The sequence below is a fragment of the Oreochromis aureus genome, linkage group 9 (assembly GCF_013358895.1).
Source record: "Oreochromis aureus strain Israel breed Guangdong linkage group 9, ZZ_aureus, whole genome shotgun sequence".
Lineage (NCBI taxonomy): Eukaryota > Metazoa > Chordata > Actinopteri > Cichliformes > Cichlidae > Oreochromis > Oreochromis aureus.
Genome location: NC_052950.1, coordinates 37077640 through 37095701, shown reverse-complemented (window position 1 = coordinate 37095701; position 18062 = coordinate 37077640). Strand labels below are relative to the sequence as shown.

General features: G+C 40.9%; 1 protein-coding gene and 1 long non-coding RNA gene across 2 annotated transcripts in view; one reads left to right on the top strand and one right to left on the bottom strand.

Moving 5' to 3' along the window:
* The window catches only part of LOC116323494 (sodium channel protein type 4 subunit alpha-like), a 245376-nt gene extending 235757 nt beyond the window's left edge, over positions 1 to 9619 (top strand). Inside the window, exons 29-32 of the mRNA XM_039617215.1 lie at positions 329 to 466; positions 680 to 784; positions 4229 to 4499; positions 7495 to 9619. Of these exons, the coding sequence (XP_039473149.1) occupies positions 329 to 466; positions 680 to 784; positions 4229 to 4499; positions 7495 to 8798 (1818 nt within the window). The 3' untranslated portion in view covers positions 8799 to 9619. The remainder of the gene's footprint in view (positions 1 to 328; positions 467 to 679; positions 785 to 4228; positions 4500 to 7494) is intronic.
* A 678-nt stretch (positions 9620 to 10297) lies between these two features.
* On the bottom strand, positions 10298 to 16181 carry LOC120441805. Its single transcript, XR_005614301.1, has 2 exons — positions 14773 to 16181; positions 10298 to 14661 (listed from the first exon to the last, which is right to left on the bottom strand). It is a non-coding gene; the product is annotated as an uncharacterized LOC120441805 (long non-coding RNA).
* Between the last annotated feature and the right edge of the window lie 1881 nt (positions 16182 to 18062).

Below are 18062 nucleotides of genomic sequence, written 5' to 3'. Positions count from 1 at the left end.
CACCATCTGAACAGAGTAAGATTCAACACGAGTTCAGGATGGGAGTTACGAGGACTGACTCACTTTTAGCACCTCCTTTGGACATTAGAGGAACTGCAGGTTTCGCCACTTTAAGCGTCAGCTTTAGTTTTCTTCCATGGATGTTAGTGCTCGATTATGGCTAGAAACAACAAGGGGTCAAATTAAAGTTCAATGAAAAAGAAATTAGAACATGTTAATAACTGATAATGTCTTTAAAATGTAAGATGTGAAGACGATGAAAGGTGGAAAAAACATTGAATAAGGTCAAACTGAAAGTCAGAAACAGATCCTTGTTTTCCCTGAACAGGTGGAGGAGCAGCCTATCAAGGAGATCAATCTGTATATGTACCTGTACTTCGTCATCTTCATCATCTTCGGCTCCTTCTTCACCCTCAACCTGTTCATCGGTGTCATCATCGACAACTTCAACCAGCAGAAGAGAAAGATAAGTACCACGACCGACACCGGCGTCACACGTGTGAAGCAAATGGCAGAAAACGCACGTTTACTTTTCATAACTATACATTTTAAATTAAAGCAAAAATGTCTGATTACATATTAACAGGTTTGCACGTTCACAAAATGCTGACTTTGTAAGAACATTAGATGGCAACCTTAAGTCTTATAAAATAACAGATGTGTTGCTTGGTTTGTTCACTTAGGAGGACAGGACATCTTCATGACAGAGGAGCAGAAGAAGTATTACAACGCCATGAAGAAACTCGGCTCCAAAAAACCTCAGAAGCCCATCCCCAGACCAATGGTAGCGACACACAGCACGTCCACCTTAAAAACACTGATTCAGTTCTACATGATACGTCTAGAAATGGTTTCATTGATTTTGTTTCTATCCAAACAGATTTTTAACACTCAGTTTTAATTAACTGTATATCGAGTATGTTTATGCTTCGTAAGGACAGATTTAATTTGAGGGCTTTAACAAAAGTGTTGCATTAACTGTTTAGGAGTTACAGATATTTTCACACACAGTCTGAGTTAAGTGGATAATTGACTGACCAGCAGTCCCGTGGCCAGTGAAGTATCAAAGCGCTGAGTTTGTAGTTTACAGCTTTTCACTTTACATTTAAATATCAGGCCAGGAAAGACGTGGATGGAAGTGAGGGAGGCCATCATTAGGCTGAAAAGACAACGCAAGACGAGTAAAAGAGTGGCTCAACAAACAGTCTGCTGCATTCTTAAAAATGATGAATGCACTGACCAAAGGAGCAAAACGCCCTAAAGGATAAAAGAAGTGGATAATCACAGAACTCTTTCCTTAGTTAAGAAAAGCAATTTGACAACATCGAATCACCAAAACTCTTGAGGAGGTACGAGAGCCATTATCAAAGTCTGCGACCAAAAAAACAAACATAACAAAAGGTGCAAACCACTGGTTACACTCAGCAAGGCCTGACTAGACTTCAACAGAAAACATCTAAAAGAGACAAGAGAGAAAGAAAAGAAAATCGAAGACCGAAGATGAATTTGTCCCAGGATGAAGAGAAGAGTAAAAACTGCAAAAAGTAACCCAGGAGTTTCTCAAAATAAAGAAATCAAAAATGGGATTTTCTTAAATGGCAAAGTCAGTCTCCTCATCTCCTGAGTTCTTTCAGTTAAGACCCAGAAACAAGCAGCAGCTGAAGACCTGGCAGAGCGTCTTAGTGGAGGAAACACAGCTTCTGGTAATGTTCACAGTCAGATGTTGTTTCTAGACTTCAGGCTGTCATTAACTGCAAAGGACTTTCATCCAAGTATTAAAAAAATTAAAATCTGAACTTGGATCACATCTTAGTTGTTTTTTTTGTACAGAAGCAAAACTAGAAAAATTGTGCCACTGTCCAAACAACATATGAAACCAACTGTTCAATAGATTAGAGATTACATCCTGTGAACATCTGAAACGTGCAGGAAAGTGCATGATAGATGTAGCTGTAAGAAATGTATGCCATCTTCAGTTTATCGACTGGCCTTCAGAGGAATGTGTGACTTACCAGCAGATCAGAAAACAGAGCAGCACCTCACTGAAGAATCTGTGTACTTAAAACGAGCTGGATCATTAATATGAATGTACTTCACAGTGATGCACAACATGCCCTTTATACCTGATAATAGATGTACACCTATAGTATACCTCTGTACGTGCCTCAAAATTCACCTGAAGATCAGCTTCTACTGCTCCAAGAATTTAGATGAGCCTTTTTTTTTTCAGTTAACTGCTATGTTAGTGGGTGCATAATAAGTACCACACTTTCTATTTCAAGTAATCAGTACCGACCTATGCAGTAATTATGTTTGTATTATACATCTAACTTCTTACATTTCTAGGAAAAGAAAGAGTTTTTGTGGAAATTGAACAACATAAAATCAAATGTTTTTGTCAAGGTTTTCTTTTTCATCACTAATCATTAGCTAAACCGTGGCCGGAGCTCGACTGCTGTTAAAATGTTTAACAGTTTAAAACACATTCCAAAAACTTCTGTGTTGTAAACTTCTAATTAATTTTAACTAAGATGCATCCAGGGAGGAACATTCAAGTTTTAAAACATTTTCTTCTGACATATTTATAAAATTCATATCGTGGAGTTCCTTGTAACTTGCCTGAGAAGCATACAGATAAAAATATAAAACTATGTGGTGAGCTAATATATCTAATGTCTGCCTGACAGTTATCTGTCAGCAGGATGGCCATCCGGGCAGTCGTGATGTTTATCCTGCACAAAGGTCGTCATTGCTCACATTACAGCAGACAGCATGAATCCTGCTGCTGCGTCACGCTCCAGCTGTTTATTAACATCAAAGTAAAGAAGGCGACGGACGACTTCAAATTCTCCACCTTCTCAGGCCCCAACCATGCACACATACAGAGATTCCTTCAGTCCTTTACTTATGTAGAAATGTAAGTGTAAAAAGGTGTTAGACTCCTTATTGGTGCGTGTAAACACAATAAGAACAATAAGTTGAGTTTAGGATTTGTTTTAAAAACATACATGATACACATAAGCACAAATATGGGCATGCCCCTGAGTATCTGTCTGAGCTGCTACACTTCTAAAGGCTGTTTTATTTACATCAGCTGAGCAGCAGCTGTCAGCAATCCCAAGAACCGCGCTCTGAGACACTTGAACTCTCCGCCTCCAGATCAGGTCATCGACCCTCTCCAACAGTCTTCAGATCTAAAAGCGCACCTCGTCTGAAGGTCTTTTTCAGTCCAGGTTCAGCTTACAGGAGCGTCTCAGCATCATTAATCAGCTCGCGGGATCATCGGTTCCATGTCCTCTCAAAGTTCATTATTCTGCTTAAAACTGAATAATTAAATGGTCGCTTTCCTGTTATAGCAGCAAGAAAAACATCTAATAACAGAATAATATGATAACTTATTAAAGCAGAGTAACTCAATGTAATCTCAGTAGAATAGACAGGATAGAATCACCAAATTAGAATTACTCAATTAGAAAAGAGATTCTCGAGAACATGTTAAAGTTAAATGTCTCTATAAGGGAGAGAACAAAGTAGCTAAAAAAGAATAAGAAAATCAAATGGAAATAAAATATTAACTTAACCTGCAAAAAAGGCAAACATGGAAGTATAACATGAAAATAAGATGTGCTTTTTGCTGTTACATTTAGCATCATTTGCAGTAAATTACCTGCAACAAACCTTGGGACCTCATGTTCGTGTGTTGTCGTTTGATGGATCAGATGAGTCGTGCTCACTGGCTCAGACTCTCTCTGACTGAGTCACCATGTGCGACTGGATTTCATGTTGAGAGGATAACGATTAATTGCAAACCTTCGCCGAGCTCTTTGAGAGGGATCCCAGGCAGTGGATACAGGTTGCCTCTCACTTCTGCAACCTCTCAGAAATGACAACTTTTGGGCAGCCAAAAAGTGAATACAATCCCTTGTACAAACGTCTGTCACAACCCTGTGCAGGATATTAAAGAAGCTCAGCATGTGAAAGTGCCGGGTTGAAGTTAAAGTCTTAAATTAGAGAACAGATTATTCTCATCTGGACAGAAAGTTGTTGAATTAAGTAGCAAAAACGTTTCTGCATCTGTCTTTGTGGCAGCGAAGCCTGTAAATGTCTGCTGCACAGCACTTTGATCGGCGTCTTTAATGACTGGCTGTTAAACAACCCGACGTGGCTTAGCAAAGCCAGAAACATAAATGGTTATTTATCGGCTAAACCGAACCTTCTTCCTTCTTAGAACGCTCTGCAGGGCTTCTTCTTTGACCTGGTTGGAAAGCAAGCGTTCGACATCATCATCATGGTGCTGATCCTCTTCAACATGATCACCATGATGGTGGAGACGGACGAGCAGCCGCCTCAGATGGAGAAAATCCTGAACAACATCAACCTGGCCTTCATCATCATCTTCACCGCCGAATGCCTGATCAAGATCATGGCGCTGCGTTGCTACTTCTTCACTGTTGGCTGGAACATCTTCGACTTTGTGGTGGTCATTCTCTCCATCGTGGGTGAGTTCGGCTTTGAACAGATTTAGTGCCAGATTTACTAAACAAACAAACAGCAGATGGTCCCCATATCTATGAACAGTGTTCACAGGTGCGGTTAGTTTCACACAAAATCTGCGTGTTTCATAAGCACAGTTCATTTTAATAAAAAAAAGAAAAAAAGAGCAGTGTCATGTAAGTGCAGAGTATTTCAAACGGTGACACAGATATAAATCAAAGTATAAACCAAAGTTTCCTAGAAAGTTGTACATTGTGTTGATCTATTGAAAAACAATAGTTGCAGTTCCAATAATGGCCTCTTGAGACAGGCTTTATTTTAGGAGGTTAAAATGCCCAGATTCACAGCATTAAAAAGTAAGTTAACAGGATTGGTACAAAAAATATGGTTTTGGTCTCTATGGACAGTTTCCACCAACTTTACAGCAGGTGATTTTTTATTATGTTTAGATATTGGTAAGGTTGAAAGTTAAGGATCTCCAACTGGAGCAAAATAAAGGCAACTTTATTTTAAATGAGGTGCAGCAGAAGGACTGACGTGCAGAGTTTCCTCTAAAATAAAGTGACGAAAATCTGTCACACTTTTGATGAATCAACTTCTAAGATTTTTTTTTTACAAGAAATTTTGAATGAAGGAGACATTTCACTTACCTCTGACATTACTCAACAAAGAGCTGCTCATTCATCGTAGCCAAACCATCCTGCTCTTACTAGAAAATGTCTTTTACTCACAATTAAACACCTGCTAACTTTAAGGAAATGGTTTCTAGGAAACTAAAATGTTGTCTTAAGGTTTTTTTTTTTTTATTACTGCTGGTGATTAAACTACAATATTGAAACTGTGAGGCAGTATTTCAAAGTTCTTCTTTTGTTCTAAACTTAGTTTAAAAGCATTTTGACCAAATTACAAACTGAAATGAACTGTTAAAAAAATCATCTTGCAGCTGACATATACAAGGCTTTATGTGTGTGTGGAGCTCACACAGCCTGTGTGCACACATGCTGTGTGTCAGCCATCAGCTGTGGCAGCAGGAAACAATGGGACGTCTGCCTGACAGTTATCTGTCACCAAAGTGACCATGTGGTTGGGCTTCATGTTTAACCTGCACCAAGGTCCTGTGTGGTCATATTACAATAACACACACACACACACACACACACACACACACACACACACACACGCAATAACACACATGACAGGCAGTCTGCAGGGACAGCACAGAGCATCCCAAGCAGCTAATTCAGCTATCAGTGTTCATACGTCGCGTGCGCTGCTGCTCCTGTTTGCCTGACAAGATTGGGTGTTTGTTTGTAATTAAGTGTGTGTCTGTGTGTGTGTTAGTGTGCATGCTGAGGCGAGGCTGCATGGGGGAGGTGAAGGTAACAGCAGCAATCAGAGCTGCCACAGGGCGGTCCTTGGAGACAAATCAAACATGATTGACCTGTTACATCAGCTGTTCTGCGTCCGTGTGTGTGTGTGTGTGTGTGTGTGTGTGTGTGTGTGTGTGTGTGTGTGAGAGAGAGAGAGAGAGAGAGAGAAAGAGATGTTAGGATGGAGGGCATAAGCTGAGTTGATGTACGATGTGATGGTGATTCCCTCTCGACTCCCTCCACTCCTTCCTTCCATCACCTATAACTTACACAGGGAGGTGAATGAAAGAAAACAGTATTTGTGTGTGTGTGTCTGTGTGTGTGTGGTGTCACTCTCGGATAACAAGGAAAAGATGGATGAATTACAGCGTTTGACTTGCTGTTAGTGGGGAAAGACGCCTCAGCTCTCCAGATCCAATAAGTCAAGTTGTAATCACAGCAGACCTGCCACATAAACACTGAGAGAGCCAAACTGAGAGCTTTTAGATGATGTAACTCACAGCAATGCCAACACATTAAAGAAAATTCAATAGTCTGGAGGTAATCAATTCTTAGTTTGGTACATCAGAAAAAAACGAGTCCCTTTTCAAACATCACTGCTTTTTATTGTTATATTTAAGCCAAAATTATCTAAATGTAGCACTGCAGGTAGAACTAATGACTAATAGCTAAGATCATGTGATAGATGGAATGACCAGTTTTGAAATTACAGTGCATAAAAGATGGGCATACCCATCTAATGTCAAAGACTGAATGATGATCACTCCACTTTATGGACATCTCTTTGGAGCCAGAAGTGACCACATTAGGCCCCAGTCATGTATGGTTAAGGACTGGTCAGTGACTCCATGGTAACCACTGGTCACTAAGGAAAAATATGTGTTCCCCAACCAGCTGGCCAGTAGTTGCAGGAATGCTGTCACCAAGTGACATTGGTCACAAACATATATATGATATATATTCAGCATTAGTTGGTGGTTGGTTGGGCAGTAATTGCTGACAAGTTGGAGTCTGGAGCAACCAAAGCAATAAGAAACAGGTTTTTGGTGCTACAACCTTCTTGTGGTAGATAACACGCTGCAGTATCCAGCAACCACTCACCAGCCCATTGGGGACCAGTCTATAGGCCTGTGTGACTGAGGCTTCAGGTTGGCGTACTACACTGTCAGCTAACACTGGCAAGCTTAGTTAGCACCCTGTGTCCAGAAACTTTATTGGTGCATCCCACAGATACCGAAGGGTGCATGTTCAACATAGTCAGACTTTCTTTACATTAGCTGGCTTGACTGAAGTCAGACATAAGCGGTGTCATGATTGTTGTAATCAAATTGAAGCCAAGATTTCTACTTCAGGATCTGAGGACATTCACATAAAAAGGGGGGATCTGACATGTCATTTCACTCTTACTCCCAACAAAAATTGGTAACCTTTTCCAATCAGAGACATTATCAGAGAAACAAGTGATAGAGGTGGATAAAGAATTAAAAAAAAACACTATTCTTTGTTTCACAGACCTAAAACAAGAAACAAATCAAATTAGAAGCTCACCCAGGAGTTGCAAATGTTTCTACAAATGCATATAACATCTTTTAATAGCGGTACTTACATCTCTATTGTTTTTTGTTTTCAGGGATCGTGCTTGCTGATATCATTGAAAAGTACTTTGTGTCGCCCACACTGTTCAGAGTGATCCGACTGGCTCGTATTGGACGAATTCTGCGCCTCATCAGAGGCGCTAAAGGCATCCGGACGTTACTGTTTGCCCTCATGATGTCCCTTCCTGCTCTCTTTAACATTGGACTACTCCTGTTCCTTGTCATGTTCATCTACGCCATCTTTGGTATGGCCAACTTTGCCTACGTGAAACGGCAGGGGGGGATTGATGACATGTTTAACTTTGAGACGTTTGGGAACAGCATGATCTGCTTGTTTCAGATCACCACCTCTGCAGGATGGGACAGCCTTCTCAGCCCCATTCTCAACAACTCCCCTGAGGAGTGCGATGCCAACATCCCCCACACTGGCACCACCGTCAGGGGGAACTGTGGGAACCCATCAGTGGGCATCACCTTCTTTGTCACCTACATTATCATCTCCTTTCTCATCGTGGTAAACATGTATATCGCCATTATCCTGGAGAACTTCAGTGTTGCCACTGAGGAAAGCACTGAACCCCTCAGTGAAGACGACTTTGAGATGTTCTATGAGGTCTGGGAGAAGTTCGACCCGGAGGCCACGCAGTTTATCGAGTACTCCAAGCTGTCCGACTTTGCTGACTCGCTGCTAGAGCCGCTGCGCATCGCCAAGCCTAACAAGATCAAACTGATCTCCATGGACCTGCCCATGGTCAGTGGAGACAAAATCCACTGCCTGGACATCCTGTTTGCCTTTACCAAGCGTGTCCTGGGCGAGTCAGGAGAGATGGATGCCCTCAAGCAGCAGATGGAGGAGAAGTTCATGATGGCGAACCCGTCCAAGATCTCTTATGAACCCATCACAACAACTTTGAGGCGCAAGCAGGAAGAAGTCTCCGCCACCATCATTCAGAGGTGTTACCGCAGACACCTGGTGAGGCGACAGCTGAAGGCCGCCTCCTACATGTACCGCCAGATTACCACACCTCGGCATGCGGGAGGTGAAGGTGAACAAGGAGGTGAAGTAGTGTTTGGGGAGGATGCGCCTGAGAAAGAAGGGCTGATTGCTACCATGATGAGGGAAAATTACGGCTCAAGCATGTTAGGGATTGAGCGCTCAGAGACGATTTCCTCCACCTCATCTCCACCTTCATATGACAGCGTGACACGGGCCACATCCGAGATCTTTCAACCGCTCGCTGTCAAGACAGAAACTGTTGCCGACACTGCGGGCAGCGAACAAAGTGAACAATCGCAGTCAGAAATCGCCCACGACAGACAGCAGGAAACGACGCCATAGCAGGAACAGAAAAGCAAAAAAATTATTAACAAATGAGGATTTTCTCATTTGAGGTTGGCCTGTTTATTCTTTTGTTTACTGAATGTACCATAGCTGAGAACGCTGAGGCGGCAGCAGAAAGAAGCTATGAAGAACTACGAGGAGCCTGCAACATGGAAGAATTACTACCTTTAACGTCATTTCCTGTTCCCTGGAGAAATTCCTGGACTGAGAAACAAGTGTTTTGGGAGTTTCCTGCAGAGAAGCAAAACAACTGCAAAACAGAGAGAGTAACCCTGTCTGTCAGGTCAACTCTGCCTTTGTTGGAGTAATAGACAGTAAAGGAAAACCTCCTCTTGGGTCGACCAGAACCGGGAGTTTGGAACAATGACTGACCTTTCACCAAAGCTACAGGTGGTAATAGGGGTCAGAGCAACTATATCACAAATGTATCCATCATTTTTTGGCCTGGGGAGTTTGTGCCTTCCCACAGTTGATCAATATTCTCAGAGTATGTTTGGTTGTAAGAGTGACGGCGGTGTTTCTCGACACGTTAAGGGTCGATGGCGTTCTGACTGACACTCGAGAGAGTAGGGAAAATAATGACAACGTGATTTCAAAACAATGTTTTCGTAGTAAAAGTACGTTGTTGATGTTACCAGTCTTTTAATAGCGGTACAATTATTACTATTTTTTATATTTTTTAGAGTAAGTTGAAGAAAACCAATTAGCAGTCTCTCTTTTGACTTCGGAGTGGCACTAGCTATGAAAAAGTGGCTGAACTACCATGTTGTAATAGATGAGAGGAGAAGGTGTGAAAAAAAAAATCTCAAAAACCTGAATCTTCATCTGTTTTTGTTGGCAGTTTTGCACTTTTTGAGTTTACACCTGCTCTCGCTTTACTACACCTGGGCGAGGGCACAGTGTAGAAGAGCCTGGGATTTCATTATTTTTCTTCTCAAAACTTTTTGCGATAACACCAAAAAAAATGACACAAGTGCACAATGAGATTTTCTACACGTTCCCAAACTCTTCTAACACGTGTCTTTGCCCAGTGGTGGATGCCTTCATACAGTTTGTTGGCTTGTGGGTGATTTGTCTAAAAGTCATGTTAGATATTCTGGCTTCACTTCCCAATAACCTGAAGCAGAAGAGTCCTACTTCTGCACTGTCACCACACTGAGTGGGGAGAAAAATGAAGCTTACTGGCTTTCATTGATTGAGGATGCATGATTTAGGAAGAAGTTTTATGGAATGCTTTGAAAAACACCTGCCTGGGTGGAAGGAAAATAAGAGGCTTGTCAACTGTAGTGTTATTCTCCTATGCCAAAAATAGTCAAGACTGCAGGTGAATTTATTCTTTTTTTATATTGTTCAGTTTAGTAAAAGCATCAGACTGCTGGTTTAACACTAGCCTAGCACAAATTCAAAATAGGTTTAAGCATGCAGCAAACCACCAGTCTTTGCTTTTTAAAAACTGAACAAAGACGTGATAATAATAATGATGATAATAATAATAGTTGTAGATTTTATATAGCTTTTTCCTAACAATGTTACAAAGCGCTTCATAGAAAGAATCAAAAAGCAAAATAAAAACATCAGAACAAAGAGGTAAACAAAAAAAACTACAAAAATGACCACAGGTCAGAAGCAAAAGATCAATTCAAAAGGAAGTAAGACAGCAATAACAAGCGCAGAACACTGATATTCATGCAGGACACCTGTTAGGCTCTTTTAATGCCATGAATGCCTCCTTTCTCTTTTTTCTCTTCTTTTCCTGAGGGCATTTGATGTCTCTGTACAAACTGAACATTGTCAACTTTTATGACAAATCACCCGCTGTCATTCAGCATCCGTCTGGTCTGAGTTCGGCTTGGCACAACCAGGCTTTAAGGTCCTGGTGGTGTCAGCCAGCTCTGACAACAGAGCGACAATCAGCTCAGCACATCTGCATCAGGATTTCTCCCCATTTGGTTTCACGAAAAGCTAAAAAGGTCACGTTGACTCTCGTGTTTGACCGTCATCAGTGTCCTGGAACAACCTTATCTTGAAAATTCAACAGCAATATGACAATGCTGAAGAAACCAGAGACTGCACAAAAGGCACTGAAACTCTGTTACTTTGCCTAAATTTTAGTATTTTGTTTCCTGACTAGCTGTCAGTGTGACAGAAGTATGAGTACTCTTGGTACTGTCAATGAATAACACAAGAGGTTGCACGCCTCCCTGCAGAGATACATTTCATGTAAATGAGGCTCAGTAATTCACAGACATTTTGCTTCCCATTAATCAAATTTTATTGGAATTTGGTTGCAATTCAGTCAGAGATCCAGAAGGGGGCGCTGGCAAGACTGTCTTTAGTGAAAAGGGGTGAATGGAGCTAAACAGCTAAGTTAATGACTTCCACCTGCTTCCAATTAAAAACATCTATATTACTTTTCATAAATCCAGCATCAACAGAGTGTCTGAAATTCAACAAAACAACACTTATGTTCGGTTTTTCTCACAGTGAAGCTGGTTTTACACATGAAACACTAGCATGCTGATAATGGGTGCTGATTATTTGGTTAAGCAATTGGGATGGAATGTCCTCCCGCCATGGCTGCAGAAACCCCGTCAGAGGTTCCCATGTCGTGAAGTCATGAATCTCTAATAATCACAGAGAGAGAGATTCTACTACAATAGAAACCTGTAAAAAAAGAAAAAAGAAGAAAAATCAAACTGCACTCATTGTCTTGAGCCCTTCTATCGAAAAAACATGGAAACTTCAGGAAGAACATTTTTTCCTTGAAAAATTTCCATTTTTGTTCTACTGTCCAATTCACTCTGGATGAGCTCAACAGCGGCCCCTATAGAACTGGAAGACCAAAGAGCTCTCTATGGTGCTGGAAGTTCAGCTGCCAAAATATATGAACTATTTACAACTTCAGATTTATCCATAATCCACAAAATAACATCTTTCATTTTTTTATCCCAGTTGTTCAAAGATGATACATTTCAGGTTTATCCAGGACACTGAAAGCTTTTCTGCTTCATTTTTTCTCCAAATGATCTGAAGCGTTTCATTTCAATGTGAGGAGATAAACTGGTGAATTCTGACTCCTATGTGGAGATAATTTATAGGTTTTGTTTTTACTGAAAATATCAGATGTCATTTTTTTCCCCCAATGATTGAAAAATCAACTCTTCAAAACCAAAACACAGCTTCGTTTATTTATTTATTTATTTATTCATTGACCTTTTTTGGAAGATTTTCAGGTCAATTGCTTTATTTTTATTTTATTTATCTTTTTTATGATAATTATTTTTGCACGTTCTGGCTGGAGGAGGAGAGGAGGTCGAGCGAGACGGCTCTTTATCTATTTTGCACAGAGAAACAAAAAAAACCTAACAAAACAAACACAAACCGCGTCGAGCAATAACGGTTTGCAGATACCTTCTAAGTGAATTCTTGGGTAACACATGACTTTACAGACGCTTTTTCTCACTGTATGTGTCTGTGGATTAAAGGGAAAAATCCCACGCTAACACTTTGAGCATTTGGTGGAATCTGATTAGCCGGATGCAGCACTGACGGCGTTACTGTGGATTTATAGTCACACGGGTCCATACAGTGGCACAAAGCCGACGTGAAGCAGCGTTACCGCTTGTTTTTATTAAGACGAAGTGTCAAAGTGTACAGCATTTGTTCAGTCTGCTTCAATATTTCAAACAACCTCTCTCTGTCTCTGTCGTTGTGGTCACCCGAGGGATCTTTACTAAATGCTTTACTAGACTAATTTTAAAAAGGAAAAAAGTTTAAAAAAAAAACAATTTTACTGGCACCGTCTGGACTCTATTTCTACTAGATTCTATTGAGAATAGATAACGATATAAACTAGGTAAATATTAATACACTGCTGAACTCTGCTGCGAGGCGTATTTCAGGTTGCAGTTGTGCTGAAGGGCTGTTTTCAGTAGCAATAGACCCAGAGTGTGCCTGCTACACATGAACCCCAACACTCCAAGCCATGCTTTACCATTGGTTGACTGATAATATGCTTGATTGATTGATGAGCCAGTTGATTTTTCTGATTTCTTGACTGGTTCCATGTTTGGTTGGTTGATGAATTGATTCTTATGGTTTTTGATCATTAACACAGTCTCCACAGTCCCCTCCCCTCCATCACCGCTGTGACTCTTCCTCATAACTTTATCGAACAAACAGCACAGAGAGCTAACAGGCTGACGTCACTTTTAAACTGTCAAAAAGGTCCAGATTCACTAACGTCTGCAGGAAAAAGGTGCAGTTTTGTCAGGAGAGCACATGCTGGCATGTAATTCCATACTGAGATGTTAAAATGGAGACAGCTGAATAAGAAAACATCCAGCTGTTTAATTCCCATAAACTGCATATAAAACATGAACATAGCTGCCATGAAATCCCTTACTGGCTTGCCAAGTCTCATTTTTCAAGTTTCAAGCAGGAAGGCTTGTCCATCTTAGGTTTTTGAAATGTCATGATGCAGGCAAGCAGGATTAGGCCCTCGCCAATCTGTATGCTGATCTGTCTGTTTCACTCTAATAGAGCCATAATTTTCTAAATGAACACCATGTTTTGTTCAATAAGCGACTGAGAGAATAAATTCATCAGGAAACTTGAAAGTTGCCGCACCCTGTGATTGCTTTGGTTGCTAGCAGATTGCTCATATTTTGCATGGAATACGTCAATATGTCCACTAACCCTTGCAAGCTACTCACGAGCAGTAATGAAACCAAGACTGGGAACTCATGGCCATCTTCTAGCAACCAAAGCAATCGCAGTAAAGTTTTCAGTCCAGCAGCGTATACCTCTTTGAAATTGAGTTCACCTGGAGATGTTAGGTGAACTCAGTGCAAAAGAATGCACATTTTCCTGTAGCAACCTGGCTGTCTCTGACAGCAAACATTATGTTACTAAAGCAAACTCTGATTTTCTAACAGGACTATTAATTATAAAATGAAGATCATGTTTTAATCTGTAAGACTTAAAACTAGCAACTGTGATCATAAAGGATAAGCAAACCGTTTACTGAGCTCATAGATCAAATTTCCAGTCGACCTGTACACCCACTACCAAATTTGGAACAAAGACAGCTTCACTAGAACTTTAAAAGAGGAAGGGGATTTTCTTTTAGAGCTGGCTTGAACCCTTTCAGAGGACCAGAAAGAAAAACAGAATTTCTTCAGAGTGTTTCCAGGTCAGTAAAGATATCAGCAAAGGGCTTTTGTAGAACAGTTATCAAATTAAAGGCTCAGTTATTGGCATTAGTCTACTTAGATTTCAAACTCATGAACTCTTGAATCCCGTTTTCAAAGATTGTTTAAATCCTTCCAAAATTACCTAAAGCTATCAACAGAATTCATGTAAAACATCAATACTGTGCTTGAGAGATATGATAAAGTTGAGCTGTCTTTGTATTGAGTCAGTGTAGCCTTTATTTAACCAGGTGAATCACTCAACGCATATTCGTATTTACAAGGACAGCCTGGGGATGGCAAAGCCTCAAGAGTTTACAAGAAACATACTCTAGTTGTTACCACTGATGATGGACATTTCAGTTCAAGTTTACAAAGGTAATTAGAAATAGTTTATTTAAAACTTTCCACATGATCATTAAAATGGACACAACAGGATTCATGAGTAAAACAGGAGGCCCAGCTTTAAGACAAAGCCACTTTGTAATGCTTTGAGAAGCTTCTTGAAAGCTCAAACCTCCAGGGTTTGCTACTGGAGGCATCCTGTTAACAGTGTTGTAGTTTGTACAATGCCAGTCTACAGCTGCAGGGTGATATTACTTGGTGGATACTACTTGGCAGCCTCATCCTGACATATCCGGCTCTTTCAAACTGATATTCGGCATTTGCTGCAGTGGAAAAAAGAAAAGTACACAAGCTTTTGTCAGACTGTTGCTTCGGTGAATCTGGACCTCAGACTTTGGTTTGCACTGAGCACAAAAACACATTCAAACACTTACTGCAATCACTGGGACAGTTGGCTGCTCAGAGGTTTGTTCACCTGAAACAAACAATGAAGCAATTACAGCAGCAAAACAAAGAGCAGCTTCAGCTCTCTGTCCCTGAACAGTCTGTACAAGGGAAAGTAACAAAGCCTTCTAAGTAACCTCCAACATGAAAGACAGAAAAAAATCTGTCTGTTTTATGACTTTTCCTGCTCTGATATGATAAACTGTTCAAAGTCTGAGCAAATTAAACACCATCTTTGTTCCAAGCTGTGGGTCAGACCATGTGGTGCTACTGAGGGGTTTGGAAGAGTCCTTTTTTTGAAGGGAGGGGGGGTGTTTAAAACACAGACTGAGAGTCTCTGCTCCTTCTTGCCTTCTTTCCCCTGTTTGAAAACCAAAAGCTGCTTCATCATCCTTGAAACAAAACGACAAACACCCACATGGAGGAAATGCACAGAAAACCAGAGGTTTCATTGTTCTCTATTATTGCTATTCTATTAACTGTGTGATAAATGCAATACAACAGTTGTGTAAACAGGCAGTGAGTGATGCTGTATCTTATTTACAGTATGAGGATAATAAAAATGATGCTTTTGGGTTTTTTTTTAATTATTATTATTTTTCCCACCGTCATGGGTTTGGTTTTTCCAGGCATCTTCTCACTGCTTAAACCACAGTCGTCCCATTTACACCGTCACTGGTTTCACAGCGGGTGGCGAACTGGTTTGCAGATTTCCAGTGTCATATCAGTCCCAAAGAAACCTCATATCTTGAGAAAGTTGCCTTTTTCTTAGGAAAGGGGGGGAGTTTAAATATTTCCCTTCCTGACACCTTTCGAATCCTCTTTTATTCCACACGAGAAAAACAGGAACATTTGTCTTATTGTCACCTTTGGGATAAAATGAGGCCACAAATAGTAGAAGTTGGAAAATATGCTTCACTAAGTTGACGATAAGAGGTTTCACAATACAAGTAGTTTTAGTGCTTTTGCTGGAAAACGTTAAACTTTATAGCTGGAGGGTCAAAACCTTGTAACTCCTGAAATTTAAGGCTTGGATAAATACGGAAATTAAGAAATAGCAATGTAATGAGCACAACTTTCAAAGTCCAAATTGGAACGGTGTCCATCACAGTTGTGTCATTTTCTAAAAACACAAAAACCAAAAACATAATAATAAGTTACAAGGTTTTCCTCTGACTTCAGTGGTACTCGCCGGTGAAACCTCGGTGTAAAGGAGGCGAAAGCCGTGCCTCAGTGACCCCACCCTGGTGTTTTAGAGACAATAATATTTACAATTATAATTATAATATGAATATATATATAAATATATATATACTTTTTAGTACTTTGAGTTGAAATACTTTTTAGTATTTTGCAAATACATGTCTCTGTATATAAAAGAAAAGCCTCCTGTAATAAACAAGAAAAAATTTAATACTGAATCTGTTGTGGTGGTTTTATTTTGTGTGCTGTGTAAAATATGGATATAGGTGTGATCCGGGTCCACCACCAGGTGACTAGTGACCCATCTATGGTTAGATGTCAGCAAAGCCTACTTCCTGGTGGGTAGCCCACCGTCTCTAATGGCCACGAGCTGTGAGTAACAACTGAAACGATGAGTTTATGGATGCCAGCAGTGGAAATGAGCTTCCTCTGGTGCTTGCTGGTGTCTGGACTCAACCTTAATGGTAGGATGTGGAGCTTGTATATTCAGGAGGTGCTCAGAGTAGAGCGGCCACTCCTCCACTTCACACAGAGCTGGTGGAGGGGGTTCAGCAGCTAACCCAGGTGCCTCCTAGAAGGTTCCTAGATGAGGTGTTTTTGGCAAGCCATACTGGAAGGAGACCCCAGAGTAGACCAAGGATACGCTGGAGAGATTGCATCTCTTGGCTGGCCTGGGAAAGCTTCGGTTTCCCCCTGGAATAGCTGGAGGAGGTGGCTGGGGGGAGGGAGGATTGGGTATCTCTGCCCCTACAACCACAATAAGGGTTACTCTCAGCACCATCTAGTATTTAAGCTTCTCATCCTATCGTCAAGGCTGAGTCAAAACACAGCACTTCTGCTAATCCACCATGACTGGATGGACGGATGGTTTTTCAAGCAGAAATTTAAACATGCAGTGTTCTCTATTTACTCCAAATCTTCTCATTTAAATAATGAATGGAAGATTTATTTGTTTTAGAAACTTATTTTCTTTCTTGGAGATGTTCAGGTGTTTCAGCTGATACACAAAGTTCACATTCGTACAGTAGAGAATAAGTGTGACAGCGTGTATGTGGTAGTGCCCCTTAGGTTTTATTGTGAAGAGACAGAATTTTTTGCCTTATTTTAAACTGTGTTGGGGTTTTCTCACCCCACTCCACTCCACATACTCATGGGTGTATATTTACCAGACTAAAGCTTAATCTCTGCAGAGCCACAGTGGGCAAAGTCCTTGTTTGTGTTTACACTTGTGTGCTGCCCTCATTTGTCCAGCATCATGAGTGAAACTGAGCTCATCACGATGGACCTGGAACTAATAAATCTTCAACAACAGCTGCTTTTACTAAAACACAGGAAGCAGAGAAGACTTCAGAGCTGACTCAGTCTATACACAGACTATCAGCACGATGAAAATAAGAAGGAAAGAACAGCTTAAACTGGAAGAATACATATTACTGCAGAAGCAAGAAGACACAATGAAAGCCTGTTAGGGTGTGTTTCGGTCTTATCCTTAAACTAACCAATATAATGTCTTTAGAGTGCCTTATATTACTACCAAACACACCTGTGACAGCTGTCGAAGTCTCTGGAGTTGTGGGGTCCTGCAGAGGTTACCACATTTAAAATGTCAGACACATACACAGTGTTCATTAAGTAGTGGAAGTACTTGCATTACTTTATGCCGGGGTGGTAATAAGGCTCTGCCAGCTACTACGCCACATTTTGAAGAGGCAGCTGCAAGTGAGTTAAAGTTCGAGAGTCTCGGTTCACGGTTCACGGTCTGGACAGCCAGCTCGGTTCAGTTAGCTGAGATGAAGACTAGCAGACAGTCAGGACAGGTGTGTCCTGACACCTGTCAATTACTGCCCCTATCCCCCTCCCTTCATTATCCCTGCTGATGAATTACAAGTGTTTTTAAGAGCAGGGGGGAACCATCCACAGTGGCTTTGAACATGTTTATTTCTGCTGTAAAGTTGGACATTTTAACACTGGTGTCTGAGAGGACTGAGTCGCTTTTGGAGCCAGCCCTGAAGAGGACACCAGAGAGCTTCATGTTTCAGCCCTGGAGGTTGATGCTGGGTGGAGGAGGCATTACCAA